The sequence below is a fragment of the Acanthaster planci genome, linkage group LG11 (assembly GCF_054643075.1).
Source record: "Acanthaster planci isolate LZ-2023a linkage group LG11, COTS_SCS, whole genome shotgun sequence".
NCBI lineage: Eukaryota > Metazoa > Echinodermata > Asteroidea > Valvatida > Acanthasteridae > Acanthaster > Acanthaster planci.
In genome coordinates, this window is record NC_141787.1 from 3,976,997 (window position 1) to 3,995,461 (window position 18,465).

Genomic DNA, 18,465 nt, shown 5'->3' on the forward strand with positions numbered 1-18,465 from the left:
TCTACAGTAGCAAGGTTCTAGAAGACGTTTCCGCAGCCAAATGAGTACCTTTGTCTGCTCATTCAGCTACCCTCTTGCAGTCATATCTGCCCTTCGTTCAACTGCGGTCTTTATTGAATTCCAATCTTTGTTGGTACAGGTAATTGTTACAGGTGCATAGGTTCCTGTAACAGCAACTCGGCCCCTGTCAGGTTCAACCCAAGCTTTGTTGGGATGTTGTTTTACTTCCCACTCCGATCTTTCCATCGGAATTCCAGTGTCCTAATTCTACGATTATTGGCCTTTTACATTCTCTGATCCAACTATGTTCCTCTCTTGCCCTTCACCTGGGCCTTTATCCCATAAGCATATCTTTGGCCCGAGGATGAATTCCTTCCACCCCCCCCAAAAAAAAAACCACCTGATACCTCTTACCATCAAGACACACCTGTTAACAGTTGAAGCTGACAGATCGGCCTTCAACTACTGGTTTCTACTGGCTCTTCCTGATCTTCATGGGGTACACCTGTCCCCAAACTTCCAAATTTCAGGCACAGGAGTAGATTGGTTAGTACATTGTTGCTTCACCAGATAAATTACACGGAGGTGCTCTCTTGCTACGCATTGGCCTTCTGAAAAAACTTTTTGTTAGTGTATATTGGCAGTTATCTGCATGGCTATATGCTAGATAACACTACAACCATTTACATGTACCTCAGGCTACCCTTAACATGGGCTTGCAATTCGTTCTGCAGAGACGTACTGATAATACATGCTTCCCAGCATTAAGAAAAGAGTATTGTTAAATGAGAATCTCTGTAACAAGTTCTCAGAGAATTTAACTACACTCTTAGTCCTTAAAGAAGACATGTCACGTAACCTTAAGAAAAGACAGTATTTCAGAAATCCCAGGACAGAATTTCATTTAAATTGAAACTCCCAGAAGACATGGGCATCTATATTTTGAAGAATTCCCATATGTCTTCTTCAGGGTGTGCAGTCTATTTCTGATAAAGCACAAGCTGTGTAAAAAGAGTCAATTCGTAAGTGTGATGCTGGTCGTATATTTTGCCATGTACAGGTACATGTATTACTATAATATAGTATAATACCATTATGTTACCGTGCAATATCACATTTTTTCATCAACTGTGCTAACTTTGAGAAGACCTGGAAAGCAAACAAAATATATTGTGCCTCAGGTTTTTAATATTTTGTAGAGAACTAATTGGGTTTTAATTTTTACCCAAGTTTAAATAAAGGTCATGCGATCCAGAAGGTCAAATTGCTTTACATAATATATTAATCACTTGCTGCCAGGTGGTTTGAAAAATGCAATGCACACAAATGAGACATTTTGAAGATTTTCAATTTTCTAAATTCTTCAAAAATTCATCATTTTAATGAATGGACATTTACACCCAGACAAATGACTGTCTGGTGGCTACTCTAATCTGACAGACAAAATCTGTTGATGCCAGAGTATTTCAGCCAGGTCTGCAGCCTTGTGAAAAGAGCCCAGATTGTGCGGTATTATGTAACTTTCGTTTGTTCACGAACCTGTCACAGTGCGCTGCTGACCTCTTTTCAAAGAGACCAGATTAGCATGCAGCAGTGCTGTGTGGCTCATCACTGCGGTGGTGGAGCGCTTTTGTCCCCGGTGATAATCTGCTTGTGCTAAATCCTCAAAACTGTAGTATACTGTTTCAAAACAAGGCTGGATTATCTCCACTATTGAGAGAGAAAAATGTTGGTAATGCCCAGCAGCCTGGTCTTTTGTTACGAGTACGGTCTTTTGTTACAAGGCCCAGTTCCCTTTGTCCAGTTTTGGAGACCCCGGCCACACGTATAAAGCATACGTGTCCGGTACAGGAAACCCCGGCGGCATGTGGTTAGGGGCTTTGGAGTCCTTTCATAATTACCTTTGGAAACATACCAGTATTAACAACTTTGCTAATTGATTCTGGAGATGAAGTGATTTAAAAAATGGTGGTTAAGTCCATTTTCGCCTAATCGACCAAAAATGGTGGTTGTTACTTGAAAACTGTTAGTGCAACAGGGCCGAAACTAGAAATTTCAGCTTTTTCAGACAAAATTACCTCATAAGCCAAAAATGAACCAGTTTTAAGGGGTCAAGTTTAAGTGATGATCGTGATTTGACGTGGAATGACTCAGTAAAGTCAGTTCAGTTTTAGAATGTCCTGGCCCAAGTTTGCTCCTCAAATTTTTCACTTTTGCTCTATGCAAAATAAAGCAGTGATGTACACATTTGCTCAAACGTCACATGTTATTAAGTGCAAATGAGTTCATTTCAGGGCAGGAAAACTGTTTTCTAATTTTGGGGTGTATGCCCCACTTTTGACCCCATAAAAAAGAAAAAGATGCTTATGTGTGTGTATTTTACCAAAATTGCTTTTGAGAAATTTTCTAAAATCTTAAAACTGAAACTGATCATTACAATAATATTTGTCTTGCTTGCTGATTACATGAGTGAAACTCTTTTGCAGTACATACTGTAGTAAATATCTTGAGGTCTTTTACTCACAATTAGCCCGTCATTTGTGTAGAACGGATATATCTTTAACATTTTCTCTGGATTTGTTCTGTTACAGAGCTAAGACAAAGCTTTTTACATCCCACAACAACATGACCAATTATGCCACCATCTGGGCATCCAAGACCAACCTGGAACAACGGCGTGGCAGGGCTGGTCGTGTGCGCCCAGGTTTCGCATTCCACCTTTGCAGCCGGGCACGCTTTGACAAGTTTGTAATTTGAATTGTTTTATTTGTAAAAACTGAAAAAGTGACAAGGAGTAAAGTACCATTATTTTTGGGATATAGGCCACATGGAGTATAAGCTGCACCAAGCAAAATCTGCAAATGAAGATGTAAAGTTGAGGTATTAGCTGCACCATTGTATAAGCCACACTGTATGCTAATGACAACGTCACATAAGTCATCACACCTACAGCACTGCTGATGAAGTGTTAGTACTTGTGTATGTACATTGTGGACTATTACTTGGCATGATTGAATGTTCACTTGACTTTATTCATATAGTGCAGCCAAACCTCTTAGTCAAAAAACTTCAAATCGAGTCGGTTAAATAGTGATGATATTGCCTTCACGATACAGGCTTTTGACCCTTTTGAGCTATTTCATTGTCATGGAATTTCGTCAGCAATTCAAACAAAGTCTCCGGAACTTGGGCGAGAATTCAGCTGAATGTGCCCTAATCTGTCGCCCTTGAAAAATCTCTGAAAATCCCACAAAACATTTCAGAAGTTCTTTCAACTTGATATTACATTCACTAACATACCCACCCCCCAAAAAATTGTAAAACAAAATTGGGGTCGCATTTGAAAGAGTTGGGGAAACAATTGAATTATCTGGCCTAAATAAATTGTCATCGAAACTTTGTAGCAGGTATATGAAATTGACATTTATTAATCAGAATACTTGGAGTTTGATCAAATTTCACCTTTTGTGAAACTGGCGGTAAAATATTACTCCAATAATACATTAACATTAAAGGGAGAACATTTAAATTGCCCATATTGGGGCCCATGCCACTTTCGGGTTCACAATCTTCAGGTACATATATAAGCAGCGTGTGAAAGAGTGTTTCGGTACTTATGGTACATTTACAAGTCTATTCAGTCCCTCTGGACTGGTTTCCTTCATTTCCAACACGCGAGAAGAGCCAATTTGAAGGGCAACCAACAAAAACATGACTGTCTTGTCCCCATGCCTGCAGCGCAGCTCCACTTGAGTAGTAGGGGTGAGCCAATTTGAAATCAGTGACTCCAGCACTGTGTCTTCACAAATCAGACCTCATAACCCCATTCCAGATCACTGTAATTCCCCGGGACTCTCTCACTTCTCGGGAAACCGGCTCAGCCCCCGAACACTCCGGAAAAAAGGAGATTAAATCTAAAGACCACAGATAAAACAGAGACATGAACATTCCACTAAAATCACAATTTTTTATTCCACTAACGAGTTATTTGGCGGCCAAGAAAGCTTTTTTTTACATTATAAATAAAGATGACTCCGAGTGCATTCACTGGGCGTTGCGAGCAGCTTTAAAGTTATATTCAGACTACGTAAACCACCAGTTGGAAATTAGTCCAAAATATAGGATACAGGAAAATAGAAATTCTATTTACACTAAGGAAGACGGCTTAAATTTCACAAATATAAATTTTCCAACACCAATTTCACAAATAGCATGAATCGAATCACAAAACAACTTGGCAATTAACGTATTTGGTTATATTGAGAAAGAAGGCTTCCATCTCCTTTATAAAACTAAACGCACAGAAGAGCCCATTAATTTTCTTTATTTCACAAAAGGTGAAATGAGTCATTATTGTAGGATTAAGTGCTTTTCCCGGTTAATGGGCGACAGTAACAACCACCAAGGTAAAAAACATTATTGTTTTAAATGTTTAAATCACTTTCAAACGAGAGAAATACTCGGCAGACATCAAGAAAAATGTCAAGGAATGGAGATGGCACCTGGTAAAACAGTGTTTCTTGTAAAGGGACATTTCAACTCAAAACTATAAGGTAAAGGCGAGCAAGCCGGGAAAAACTAAAAAAAAATTTCAAAGATTTTCTAAAATCAAATGACTCTAACTGTAGTCACTAAATTTAAATACGCTAAATTAAATTTAAATTAGTCGCCGCTCACGCAACGTGGTTAATCATCAATGGCTACGAATCACAACGAGATTTAATTGCACAGGCAAAACTAGACGTGCAAAACCAAAGGCACCGCATTTGTTTAGTGAGAAAGACAAAGACTGGCAAAGAAGTTTACAAGCCGAATGAAATATTTATTCTCGATGATTTATGCGCCGCTTAAAAAATGAAAAATAAATAGAAACTATATAAAAGAAAATGATGAACCGTAAAACAAATGTGAATCGTTATTTTTGCAAAGACACGAGAAATTCAATTGATTTGATAGATTCATACAATTGTCTGCGCTGTTTAAATTCCGACTGTTTATGCAAATGCACCGACTGTAAAGAGTGCCACGATTGTCACAAATGCAACGACTGCACCAGATGTAATAATAGTGCCACTTGTAACTACTGCGGCAGGTGTATAAATTGCGTGGCTTGTTTCAATTCTTACGACTGTCAAAATTCAAATGCCTTGGACAGTTGCGAAGACTGTTACAAGTGCAGCAATTGTATAGAGTGTTTTGGTTGCACTGCCTGCACCTGCTGCGTAAATTGTATTGTGGCAGGCGCGAGAAAACGATTCACTGCTCAATTCTGTGACAAAACTTGACGCTGATTTATACGAAATTGGATTAATTTATTTTATCGCTATGGGATAAAATGCATTATTCACCACAACGCACGTCGTTTAGTCATTGAAACAGTCCTGGTCATCTGGCTTATACCATGGTGAACAAGGCACTACTGTCTCACCCATCACGGTCTTGCACTAGCTGGCTTAATGGGATCAGCAAAGTGGCTGCATGGCCTTACATCAATCAACAGAGGCCTCAGAGGGTTCAGAGAATGTAGTACTTCTTCCGGGCTCAGACACCTAAACTGTCTCGAGGGGAATAATTGGTGAAGCCAGAAGGCCACAAGGAAATAACGGTTGAACCACAGCAAGTTTGGCACTAAAAATGGGCCACTTCGGCTTAGATTTTCAAGGCGGCAACACACAAATTAAACTCTGCTGGTTTGAATGCTGCTTTTGAACAACGGTTGTTCTCTATCGCCGTGCTGTTTCAGCCAAGGGGGGATTCCCTTGTTCTGTGTCTGACATTTCCTTTACACATGGAAGAGGCAACCCATATGGATTGCTGAAGTTACTACTTGAAATTACAGGCGTCGGCTTGCGGATTGGTTTACTGGGACTGCGTGCGAGAGGTTTGCGACATTTCCTTGGCGCGGACAAGCTGCTGAGGTTGCCAGCACCTTTCCCCAGCTGGGTTGCCGAGCACCAGTCACGGCGTAGTATGCCCCGACAGCAGCAGCCACGGAAACGCCGGGCCCAACGGTCGCCTACACCGTATGCCCCTCGTCCCCGCGGCCGGCCCCGCAAGTCCTCGGCTGCTGAGTCCAGGTCTGCGCCTACGAGTGCCAGTGCCTTCACCACTACGGTCGAAACGGATCCAGCCAACCCATCAGTCGGCAGATCGAGGGCGGAGGATACCGGTTCAGCGACGTCCCCCACCCCAGTGACGAGCGGACAGGCCGGGAGTCGCAGCGCAGGTTCCGCCGGAAGCGGATTGCCCGGAACTTTCACCTCTTCAGGTGGTGAGTTCAGTTCAGTTGCATTAGGACTGCAACCTGACGCAACGACACGCCAGGACAATGCTGGGGATTCCCCGGCTGTAGGGCTTGCTCTAAACACGGCTTTAGGCCCAGGCCAGCCTCAGATCGAAACCGATAACGTGGCAATTACTCAGGCCCAGGCTCATCAGATCTCAAGTACAGGCTTAAGCAACTCCCCTTTTCCAACTTGGGCGATGGCCAACAATTCTCTCAATTCTCCAGTAGCCCTGCCCGCTATTCCTAACGATTTCGGAAACACTAGACCTGTCCCACTGCTCGCCATGGGAGAAGGGGCTCCCCTTGATATTCACGTTCCGCAGTCAGCCAAAGAGAAGATTTGGAACGGAAAATATGTGGATATGGCGTTACTATATCGTGACAACGCTCTTAAAGCGCTGGGGGCCGCTTCCGAGCTGACCTTAGCTGTCGAACAAGGCCGTGTAGTTTTTAAGCCAGCGACGACGCACCCGCGTAAAATCGAGTCCGTTGATAAATGGCTCAGTGCCTTTCATGTGTTTATGGCAATTTAGGCAGTGCGTCACCCCAGCCGCATATTCGATTTATTGAAGTATGCGGAAATTATCCGCACTGCCGCCGCGCAATTCCCCGGCCTAGGCTGGCGCAATTATGACGAACAGTTCCGTTTGCGTATGGAAGTAAACCCCTCTCGTTCTTGGGCTACCATCGACATGGAACTGTGGGTTACTGTTGCAGCCGTTGGTACGTTACCTTCAGCGTCAGCCCCAGCGGCAGTCGCTCGGACCCAACAGTACAATAAACGTGTCTGTTTTCCCTTTAACTCCCCGACGGGTTGCCGGTGGGCCTCGTGCCGGTACGTCCATAGCTGCACTCGATGTGGCCGTTCTGGACACGGGGCGTCCGACTGCAGAATAGCTTTGGGGCTCGGGCCCGCATTTCCAGCCACCCCCGGTCCCGCGCACCAGCCGATTGGTCCCGGTCGCGCTTCACATGCGTATACGCGTTACACGAAGACGCCGTTGGCAGCGTCAGGCGCACGGCAAGCGGCTCGGCCGGCTTTACCCAGTACAGTAACAAGGCTGGACACGCACAATGTGAGCGATAACAACCGCCAATCGGCGGGTACTGCTAACGGGGACAGAAATACTACTTTTCGTCCCCCCAACACCCGTTAATATCGTAGTCCTCAAGCAATGGTTGTCGGGTTATACAGATAAATCGGCGGCTAATTTGCTGTATAACGGTTTTGCAAACGGTTTCTCGCTGAGCTATCATGGTCCGAGGGTACGTAAAGATTCTGATTGCCTTAAGTCCGCGAAGGGTAGGCCAGAAATCGTCCTCCAGAAATTACGCGATGAAATTGCATTAGGCAGGATTGCAGGTCCCTTCTCGGACCGGCCATTTCCAAATCTTCAGTGTTCACCTATTGGTCTCGTGCCAAAGCACCGACAGGGCTCTTTTCGCCTTATTCACCATCTCTCCTATCCACTAGGTGAGTCTGTGAATGACTTCATTGATAAGGACGAGTGTGTAGTTCATTATGCATCATTCGATACGGCTGTCGATTTAGCGATGTCCGCCGATTCAGCAACATGGCTAGCAAAAACGAACATTAAGTCGGCTTTTCGGTTGCTTCCCGTCGCCCCTTCTGATTATGAATTGCTTGGCTTCAAGTTTCACAATCAGTTTTATTATGATAAGTGCTTACCCATGGGATGTTCGGTGTCCTGCAGGCTTTTTGAGGCATTTAGCACCTTTCTGGAATTTCACTTTAAGCAACTGTCGAACACTCAAACTGTCACCCATTATTTAGACGATTTCTTGTTTATTGGGCAGTCCAAGCGCTACTGCCAAGTGCTGCTTAATACCTTCCAGGACATGTGCGCCCAGTTGCGAGTGCCGCTAGCTGCAGAGAAGACCGAGGGCCCCAGCCAGGTAATTACTTATCTCGGTCTAGAGATCGATACGGTTAAGCGCGAAGTCCGAGTACCACACAACAAAGTGCTTGCCCTCCGGGAGGAGATTCAGTCATTTTTGGGTCGGCATAAATTGTCCCTGAAAGAAATCCAGTCCGTGGTGGGTTCCCTTAATTTTGTATGCCGCGCAATTGCGCCAGGACGGGCGTTTACGCGTCGGTTGATTGGTATGTCCCGCGGGCTGCAGAAGCCCCATCACAAAGCCCGCCTATCTCACGGCGCGAAACTTGATTTACGTATGTGGTTAACCTTCCTTAAGCACTTCAACGGGGTTTCCCCATTCCGAGATCGGATCTGGCGCGACAATGACGCTTTAGAGTTATTTACAGACGCTGCTGCAAGCATTGGGTTTGGTGGGTACTTCAGCGGTCGATGGTTTCACGGGCGTTGGTCCCCTGAGTTTAGGGCGCTATCCCCGTCGATAGCATACTGCGAGTTTTATCCACTAGTGATTGCAGTGCATTGTTGGGGTTCCCAGTTAGCTCAGCGCAAAGTGCTTTTCCGCACAGACAACGAAGCAGTAGTGCACATCATCAACAAACAGTCATCCACTTGCGACCAGATCATGCAGTTAGTGCGAGCTTTTGTGTGTCAGTGTCTGCGGTTCAATATCACATTTAAGGCCATGCATATCCCCGGAGTACACAATGAAATTGCCGATTCCCTCTCACGTTTCCAGGTGCATCGCTTCCGGGCCTTGGCCCCACAGGCGGACATAGCAATGACACCGCTCCCCGACCTTCTCCGGGTGTAATAGAAGGTGAGATGCATCGGTTATTGGTGGCTGCTTCAACAGCAAACACGCACAAAACTTACCGGACGGGTTGGCGTGCGTTTTGTTCATTTATGGGCCAACGACCTAATGAAACTAACTGTGCTTCAAGCAACGATGTTCGGCAGTTTATAGCATGGCTGTCCCTCCAGCGTCTTGCCGCGTCAACTATAGCTACTTATGTATCGGCGGTGGGCTATTTTCATAAGCTTCAAGGTTGGCCCGATCCCACGCGGGATTTTCTGGTGGCGAAATTATTGACAGGTTGTCGCCGGGACAAACCGGGTGGCGATGAACGGTGGCCAATGACCTTACCGTTATTGACCGATATCATTAACGCACTTCAGCATGTGTGCCCCACAAGCTATGAAGCTGCGCTTTTCCGGGCTGCCATGTTATGCGCATTCTTTGGGTTTATGCGCATAAGCGAGTTCGCTGCAGTTGCCAAGTCTAACATCCAACAATCACTCCTCCATGTGTCTGACGTACATATTCAGGAGGCAGATGATGACAATGCAGCGGTGTTCATTTCCCTCCGGCATACGAAAGCTAATCAAACTGGCCGTCCTCAAGTTATTCGCTTGGTGCGCTCAGTTGATGAACGTGTCTGCCCGGTCCGCGCGCTGACAAACTTCTCACGGATTCGCCCCACATCGCCCGGCGCGTTCTTTTGCCACTTTGGGGGCGAGCCACTGACACAGTATCAATTCAATGCCACTTTAAGAAAAATTCTTTGTTTTTTAGGGCTTGCAGACACCCACTTTCGCTCCCACTCCTTTCGCATCGGAGCGGCGTCAACCGCATTCGCCTTGGGTTTTCCCCTTGAGCAGATCAAGACAATGGGCCGCTGGCGTTCGGAGGCCGCACAGCGTTATATTCGCCCGCTGATATCGTGTCATTTTCCCGACGTGTAGTCAGCCAGAGACAATTGCTGGTCTTGTGTGCATAGCCTAGAACTTTCCACCTTTTGGATGATATTATTAAGGATAAATAAATAAAAAAAAATAATAATAATAATAAGAATAATACTACCACTATTAATCATAATAAATAAAAATAAAAATTAAAAAAAAAAAAAAACACCCATATATATCGATATATACATATGTATAAACTACTGAAAGTAATACTCATATTTAACAGCAACAACGGCACCGGAACATTCCTGGTTCCTCTCCCCTTTGTTCACAGGGGATGTTTGGATACTTGGAGATTCCATCATAAGTCGAGCAGAGACCACACTCCGGACTAGGCACGACGTCCGCTGGAATGGCCTGGGTGGAGCGAAATATGGTGACGTAACCAAATTAATGGCGGAACTCGCAGCAAGATGGCCTTGTCCGGCCATGCTAATCGTCCACTTAGGCACTAACGAGTTGGTTCAGACCGATTTTTTCTGTTTCCGACAAAGGCTGGCACTTTTTATGCGAGAGTGTCTTGACACTTACCCAGAGGCGCAGTTGGTTTGGTCAGATATTTTACCGCGCGCCTGTTACTTTGGGTCTACTAATCCATCAAAAATGGAAAAGAAACGCCGCGCGATCAACAGGTGGGCATGTTCGCTCGGTAGTCGACTGGGAGTGTCAGTGCTGCACCACCCTCAGTTCCGATGGTCGGAGTTCGCATTGTATCGTTACGATGGTGTCCACTTATCTGACATGGGCAACGCGTATTTTAGGGCCAACTTAGAAGACTACATCATTACTGCCTTGGAAAAATAGAATCGTTTCCCGGGATGTGGGCCTAATGGGTGGCATTGTGCAAGTGTTTGAAAAGGGGGGCTCGAAGTCCGGGCGGTCGTCCCAGTGGGGCGCGCGTTGCGCGTCTGGCGGGAACTACCTGGGAGCGACACGCAGTTTCCGAAGTAAACAAATAAACAATTTAGGCGAATTATCTCGCAGTGATTATAACGTAAAGTTAGTTGTTAGTAATGTTTCATTTCGTTTTTCTTCAACACTACGCCAAGCACCCTCTTGTTCTGGTGGGGCTTATTCTAACCGCCTGTTCAAGCGGTGGAAAAAACGGCGTGCCTTATGTAAGTTTTTCTTAAGTTGTAAAGGATAAATAGAATCACATGACTATTCATTATAGGACAAGCACCTACTTGTTCCGGTGGGGTTTGTCTGCATGGCAAGTGTGCCAAGGAATTCCAACCTGTTATGCCAAGTGTGGCAAGTCTTTCTGCTAACAACCTTGCTTTTTTCTGCCAAGTGTGGCAAGCCTTTGGCGAGTTTGTTCCTGTTTTTCTGCCAAGTGTGGCAAGTATCTCTTTGGCAAGTGTGCCTAAGTTTCTGCCAAGTGTGGCAAGTATGGCAAGTGTGCCAAGAAATCTTACAGAATTTCTGCCAAGTGTGGCAATAGAAAGTGGTGTTGAAATCAGCAAAAACAAATAAACTTGCCGCTCGAAATCTTTGCCAAAAACCAAAACGTGGTGTCAATGTGTGGTTTGTGCACATAGAGTTGGAGAATAATTTATTTTATCGCTATGGGATAAAATGCATTATTCACCACAACGCACGTCGTTTAGTCATTGAAACAGTCCTGGTCATCTGGCTTATACCATGGTGAACAAGGCACTACTGTCTCACCCATCACGGTCTTGCACTAGCTGGCTTAATGGGATCAGCAAAGTGGCTGCATGGCCTTACATCAATCAACAGAGGCCTCAGAGGGTTCAGAGAATGTAGTACTTCTTCCGGGCTCAGACACCTAAACTGTCTCGAGGGGAATAATTGGTGAAGCCAGAAGGCCACAAGGAAATAACGGTTGAACCACAGCAAGTTTGGCACTAAAAATGGGCCACTTCGGCTTAGATTTTCAAGGCGGCAACACACAAATTAAACCCACCACCTCCCCATCTCCACCATAATTTTGGACTATGAATTTAGCTTTTACTGGTTTAATGGCGGGAACTACCTGGGAGCGACACGCAGTTTCCGAAGTAAACAAATAAACAATTTAGGCGAATTATCTCGCAGTGATTATAACGTAAAGTTAGTTGTTAGTAATGTTTCATTTCGTTTTTCTTCAACACTACGCCAAGCACCCTCTTGTTCTGGTGGGGCTTATTCTAACCGCCTGTTCAAGCGGTGGAAAAAACGGCGTGCCTTATGTAAGTTTTTCTTAAGTTGTAAAGGATAAATAGAATCACATGACTATTCATTATAGGACAAGCACCTACTTGTTCCGGTGGGGTTTGTCTGCATGGCAAGTGTGCCAAGGAATTCCAACCTGTTATGCCAAGTGTGGCAAGTCTTTCTGCTAACAACCTTGCTTTTTTCTGCCAAGTGTGGCAAGCCTTTGGCGAGTTTGTTCCTGTTTTTCTGCCAAGTGTGGCAAGTATCTCTTTGGCAAGTGTGCCTAAGTTTCTGCCAAGTGTGGCAAGTATGGCAAGTGTGCCAAGAAATCTTACAGAATTTCTGCCAAGTGTGGCAATAGAAAGTGGTGTTGAAATCAGCAAAAACAAATAAACTTGCCGCTCGAAATCTTTGCCAAAAACCAAAACGTGGTGTCAATGTGTGGTTTGTGCACATAGAGTTGGAGAATAATGATTGAATATGACGTTGACGCTGAAAATTTAATTAAAGTAGAAATTCCACCCGAGTTAATACACGCAGCTGAATAAAAATGAGAAAAATGAGAAATTTTTTTGACAAAGCCGGGAAAATCATAACCATTTCAACCCAAGTATATATCGTTTCAGATGACCACGAGCGTCTCAATGCTGACAACTGCGACCCCAATGTCACCTACGGTCCCTTTGATCCGAGTAATTTAATCGTGATTAAAGAAGGCATTCACGTGAGTCAGTGCAGCTCGCCTATTTTTATCATCACAACGGTCAAAATAAACGTCTGTTGATTATGACGATCGAGCCCTGTTACGGCATAAACCCGTTGTATAAATACAGCTACCGAGATAAAACACCGGAAAATTTAGTAGAGTGCCAAATCTGCTATCAAATACAACCAACTACCGCGGGCATACTCGATAACATAAATTTAGCCGTTTACCTGTCTATGGAATTTCGAGCTGGCACAGGGTCTAATCTCCCGTCTAATACAATAAATGCTTATAAAGCTAGTCGTGATATTGTTGACCTTAATAAAATAGAATATGTGGTTAAAAAGCCTTATAAGGACAAGCACTGAATGTACGTTAAAATAGATCTCTATGCCTCTTTATTTGATCACGGAAAGCGGCCCATTGACTCGTCAAATATCGAGAAATTTATCAATATGAGATGTGACGCACAATCTTTTATTTGCCCAAAAGACGTCTATTACAGAACTCACGGTTCACTGTCGTGTGGTGCCATTGTTAGTATCAGTGGCTATGTTGAAAATTAGAAACGACGGACTATTTTCAAACAAGTCGGCATTGCAAGCGTTTAGTGGATTTGAATCTGAATCCCCCTTGAAATTAAAGGTGGATTAAATTTGAATTCTATTTTGTTGTCTTGCGCTATCTTTAAAAGCTGGTGATATGATTTCCATGTGAGATTTTTAAATTGTCGTTGACTCTCTTGAACCGCTTTTATGAGCTCCGACTCTGTGTGTTGTTTGCACTTTAGTGCTGGTAAAGGAATGTTAATGGACTGTCTTTTCCACTTTGCCGAATCCCGAATTCCACTTTAGAAATTCAAATACCGTTTCATACCTTCGTAAGAGTGAGAAAGGAGAGCAGGTTTTAAACTATGCATGGAAACCATTAGCCCAACCATACTCCGCCTCCCCCCAAAAAAAAGAAAGAAAAAGAAAAGAAACAAATATTGTTTGGAAATACTCTGCAATGTTTCCACCTTTTTTATTTTCTGTTGTGAAATTTGTTAAAATCGATGCAATAAGTACGGCATCCTCACCCCTTGATTTCCCTCTGGAGTGATCGTCAAAAACTTGATACAATTAATCAACGAACAATTCATGTGTCACTCCACATGTATAAAATCAAATTCCATTTAAAAACCATGTACATGTACAGTGAAGTTGTAGAGTATATCTTGCATGCAACAGTCGTTGATCACAACATGTTAATTTTGGACATTGACCCCTCTTTTTTATTTGGCAGTGGTGCGACAAAATTTAGAAAGTTAACATTAAATCTGAGCCTTAAAATGCATGTTTGTGACTGAAAACTTTGCTTTTCATCGAACACTTCCGAGGACGCATTCAGTCATGGTACACCAAGCTTACTAGGTTTGTTTAATTCAAGGAATATGTAATAAGTCCTCCATTTTGCAGCCACGGTTTTATTGTTTTTATGCGGTACTAACCTTGTTTCAAGGTGTCTATGCGGATTCACAGAATGAATTCAGCACATGTGCAATAAGCATATGTGTGAGAATGAACTTGTTTGCGCCTTGATTTCAATTCTTGTACGGTGCATTTTTGTGCATGTACCGTACCTTACTGCTGCACTGTGCCAGCTGCCGCTGTGTGCTTGAGGCTCACACATGCCACAGAGCACTTGCAAGTATCGGTACTGCTGAGGACGACCCAGTCATGAGGTGGAGTGGTGCAATTTAGCATATTGCCACCATAATTTGTTTATTAAAAGCAAGCATTTTAAAACAGTTTGGTAGGCATTTATTCATGGTTCTTTGTGGAAAGTTTTTCTTACTTTTGAAGCCATTCTTAGTGGAAAATTTTGCTAGTTCCGTTTCCATTAGTGAGTCTGTCCGTTTTCCACCACCGTATAAAATCATTGGCTTTACTCACCCAATTGACCTTTTTCACAAGTTGTCTATATTCAATTGGCAGTGAGGTTTAATTTTTGTATTTGTTGAACCAAATATAAAAAAACGAAAGCAATGAAATAATAGTTCATTACAGATACATTTCATTTACAATGATGAATAATTTAAATGTGTGATTTACTCTATCTAACTGTTTCAAGCATTATATTGATATGAGTAATTTCAATACATGCAATATCAAAATTAAAGTGCATTGAATAATCTCGTAAATGTATTACCATCACATTGACATTTTTGAAACAAAATAAAACTGAAGTAATGGAATAAAAGTTCATTTCAGATAAATTTCATTTACAATGTAGAATAATTTAAAATTGATTCATTAAATCTAAATTTTTTAAGCATTGTACAATGTGATTAAAGATTTAATACATGTGATAGCAATATTAACCAGGCATATAACTTTTCCTCAGATGATTTCCTTGCTCATATCCTCATTTTCCACTTCACACTCATGCCATTAAAATTTGAAAAACACTGTACAAAGTCTTATAAAGATAGGAATTTCCTCATTTTGTGTCAAAGCCAAATCCAGTATTAAATGTTCAATCACATCAACATACCAAAAACTAGCTCTGTACACACTGAGCTCCCCAGAATTGTCTTAGCAGTCTCTCATAGTGTTAGCTATTGTTCTGTTTTGTAATGAGAAAGCTCACTTTCAGATGTTCATGTTTCCTACAGACTAGAAGAGTATACCACTCCAGAAATCTTTCGTACTCCTCTCAATGAACTGGCCCTGACAATCAAATTGTTACGACTGGGCAACATAGCAGACTTCTTGAACAAGGCTATTGAACCACCACCCCTGGATTCAGTTGTGGAAGCTGTAGCTGCCTTGAAAGGTACCTTACAATCCTTGGCCTTTGCTTCTTTTTGTTTCTCTTAAGAATTGACATTGTGGAAAAGACATTTTGCTATATTTTTTTGACAGAATGCTTCTTTGGGGGAGGGGACAAAATGCATCAAACACCATCAATAAAATATAACATTTTTCCCAATCTTGAGAGATCGGTGGGTTTACCTTGCCATTTGTCTTTTCTTCATGTTAGTCCTTAATTATGAAAACATGCCTATAAAGCCTCTAATAACAACTTATTTACAACAACTTATTAACCTCTGTTAAAGCAATATCACCCTGTGGAAACTTACTTAAGAGAGGTAAATAAGTTGTCAGGAGAATCCCTGTACAAGGTCAGGAACACATTGTAAAGTGTACCGATGATGATTAAATGTAGAGTAATGGACAATAAAAATGTATATAGTCAGTTTTCTTGACCCTAATTTTCGTAACATGTTTCCATTTTAATCATCAAATACACTTTCGAAAATTGGTGTTTAATTTTCTAAAATCATAGTTTTGTTAATAATGCACACTTGCAAACCAATTATTAACCACTTCCTGCCGGGGCAGTTATCAATGTTGATGATGCTGGGCCGGGATATTTATCATTTTATCTGTTTTCAAAATTCTTTAAAAATTCCTGTCTTCATTTACTGGACACTTACAAACACGTGAAGGACGGTCTGGTGTCCACTCTAGCCTGACAGACAAAATCTATTGACGCCTTGAGTATTTCAGCTAGGCATGCAGCCTTTTAAAAAAAGCTCAGATTGTACGGTGTTATATAACTTTCTTTTGTTAACGAACCTGGCTCAGTGCACCGCTGACCTCTTTTCAATAGGGGCCAGATTAGCATGCAGCAGTGCTGTGTGGCTCATGACTGCGGTGGTGGAGCACTTTTGTCCCCGGTGGTAATCCGCTCGCTATAAATGCCCCAAACCCTGGTATACGATTTAAAAAATAAGGCTGGATTATCTCCACTTTTGAGAGTGAAAAATGTTGCCAATGCGCAGCAGCCTGGTCTTTTGTTTGGAGTACGGTCTTTTGTTACAGGGCTCTATTTCCTTCGTCTGAGTTCGGAGACCCCAGCCACGCATATAAACCATACGTGTCCGGATCCGGAATCCCCGGCAGGAAGTGGTTAAAGTGAAGGGAGGCACTTAGAGCATGAACCGACATGCATGGTTCCAAATGGTTGGAAAGAAGCCTGTGTTTTGATAATCTTATTGAATTTGATATGATCTGAATGGCCTAAAGTGTGAGTTAAACAAACAAGTACATGTACCCTATTTTGAACATTCAGCCGTATTGAACATTGTCCTTGGCTCCCAATATTTTGTGCACAAAACCTACTGAACATTATGCAGTTGCAAATCAACTGAGATTCGCCACAGCATGCATCAGAGATCGATCCTGAGTGGTAGCTTCATAACTTTTTGGATAAACTAAATGTCAATTTTGTAACTCAAAATTTAATGAAAAACAAAAATAACGGATACATTTCTAGAAACCTCAAACGTGAATGCAACAGCAAAACATCACAATAACAGGAATTCATAGTATCACAAGACGGACACTTCAGTTAGACAAGAGAGGGTGCTATTCAACATGGCAACAAAACATTCGGCGGTTGATTTCGCTTTACTGAACAACCACTGTACTGAACATTTAGTGTGAACCCCGTCGTGTTCGTTATAGCGGCGTTCCACTGTATATACATTGTACATTTACATTGCAAACTGTACATGTAACTGTTTTTATGGATTCTTTGATATTACACTTAGAGGTCAATGATGCATTCACAAGAAGTTTTCTGTTCATTAAAATCAATGATCAAGAAACCCTTAAGCATGTTGAGAGATAAGGATCTGACTTCATGTTTAGTCATTGGAACTCTGACAGAGTTCAAAATGTTTTAGAAATTTTGTATAGTATATCCTGGTATTAGTCAAGTGTGCCTTGCAAGAAATTGGAACCCTGCTGTTAAGATTATTGTAGTAATTGATTGTAGGGAGATGAACCAATGCAGTTTGTGTCATTGTCATATTTAGATATCTACAATAATAATTATGAAATCATCCTAGCTATTTCTACCTGAAATATCAGTGAAAGACCGCTTTGGCACACAGAAACTATATTTGGCACATAACCAGTGTGGAATTAAAAGGTTTTTATGTGTATCATCTTTGAGTTTTGAGAGGCTGTTGATGTGCTGTTTTTGTTGCAGATATGCATGCATTGGATATGCAAGAAGAGTTGACTCCTCTTGGTAAGATTCTTGCCAAGATGCCTATGGAGCCTAAGTTGGGCAAGATGATCATACTTGGCTGCTGCTTGTTGTAAGTAGTATGCTATAACAAGCACAAAGGAAAAGTCTTAATAGAATTATCTATTCAACTAACTAGAGTGAGATTTGAATATGTATCTTTCAGAGCACTGCATCAGATCAGTAAGCTAAGTAGTCCCTTTACTGGAATTATCAAGTTTTTGTCTTTTGTCTCTTGTTTAACTTCTTAGCCATCTTGAAAGCAGCACTTTAACAGACATGGACAAAAACTGCCAACTGAAGGCTTGGTAGCCCAGGCATTTGTGTCATAAGGCCCTTTCACATGAACTGCTGGAAATGCATGTCTGCAATGTTTGGTGTTGAGTGTCTGTCATAAGGGTCCCCTGCAATTTTGATGGTACTACACAGCACATTAGCAAATGTCCCTCAGTTTGCAGCATCGGCATAGCATCACTGGTACTGCAGTATTCTTTGAATGGTGGAAGTATAGAGCACCAGTGAATTCCCAGCCATAATATGCTTGTATGCTTTTTTGCAAGTTTCCACAAACATTTGTGTATTAA

The 18,465-nt window shown here is 42.4% G+C and overlaps 1 protein-coding gene across 4 annotated transcripts in view; it reads left to right on the forward strand.

Moving 5' to 3' along the window:
• Nucleotides 1–18,465, forward strand: part of dhx9 (DExH-box helicase 9) — a 202,930-nt gene that overhangs the window by 149,352 nt on the left and 35,113 nt on the right. For all 4 annotated transcript variants that reach the window (XM_087143419.1, XM_022239222.2, XM_022239223.2 and 1 more), the window contains 3 exons: nucleotides 2,592–2,744; nucleotides 15,456–15,616; nucleotides 17,843–17,954. In XM_087143419.1, the coding sequence (XP_086999545.1) occupies nucleotides 2,592–2,744; nucleotides 15,456–15,616; nucleotides 17,843–17,954 (426 nt within the window). The remainder of the gene's footprint in view (nucleotides 1–2,591; nucleotides 2,745–15,455; nucleotides 15,617–17,842; nucleotides 17,955–18,465) is intronic.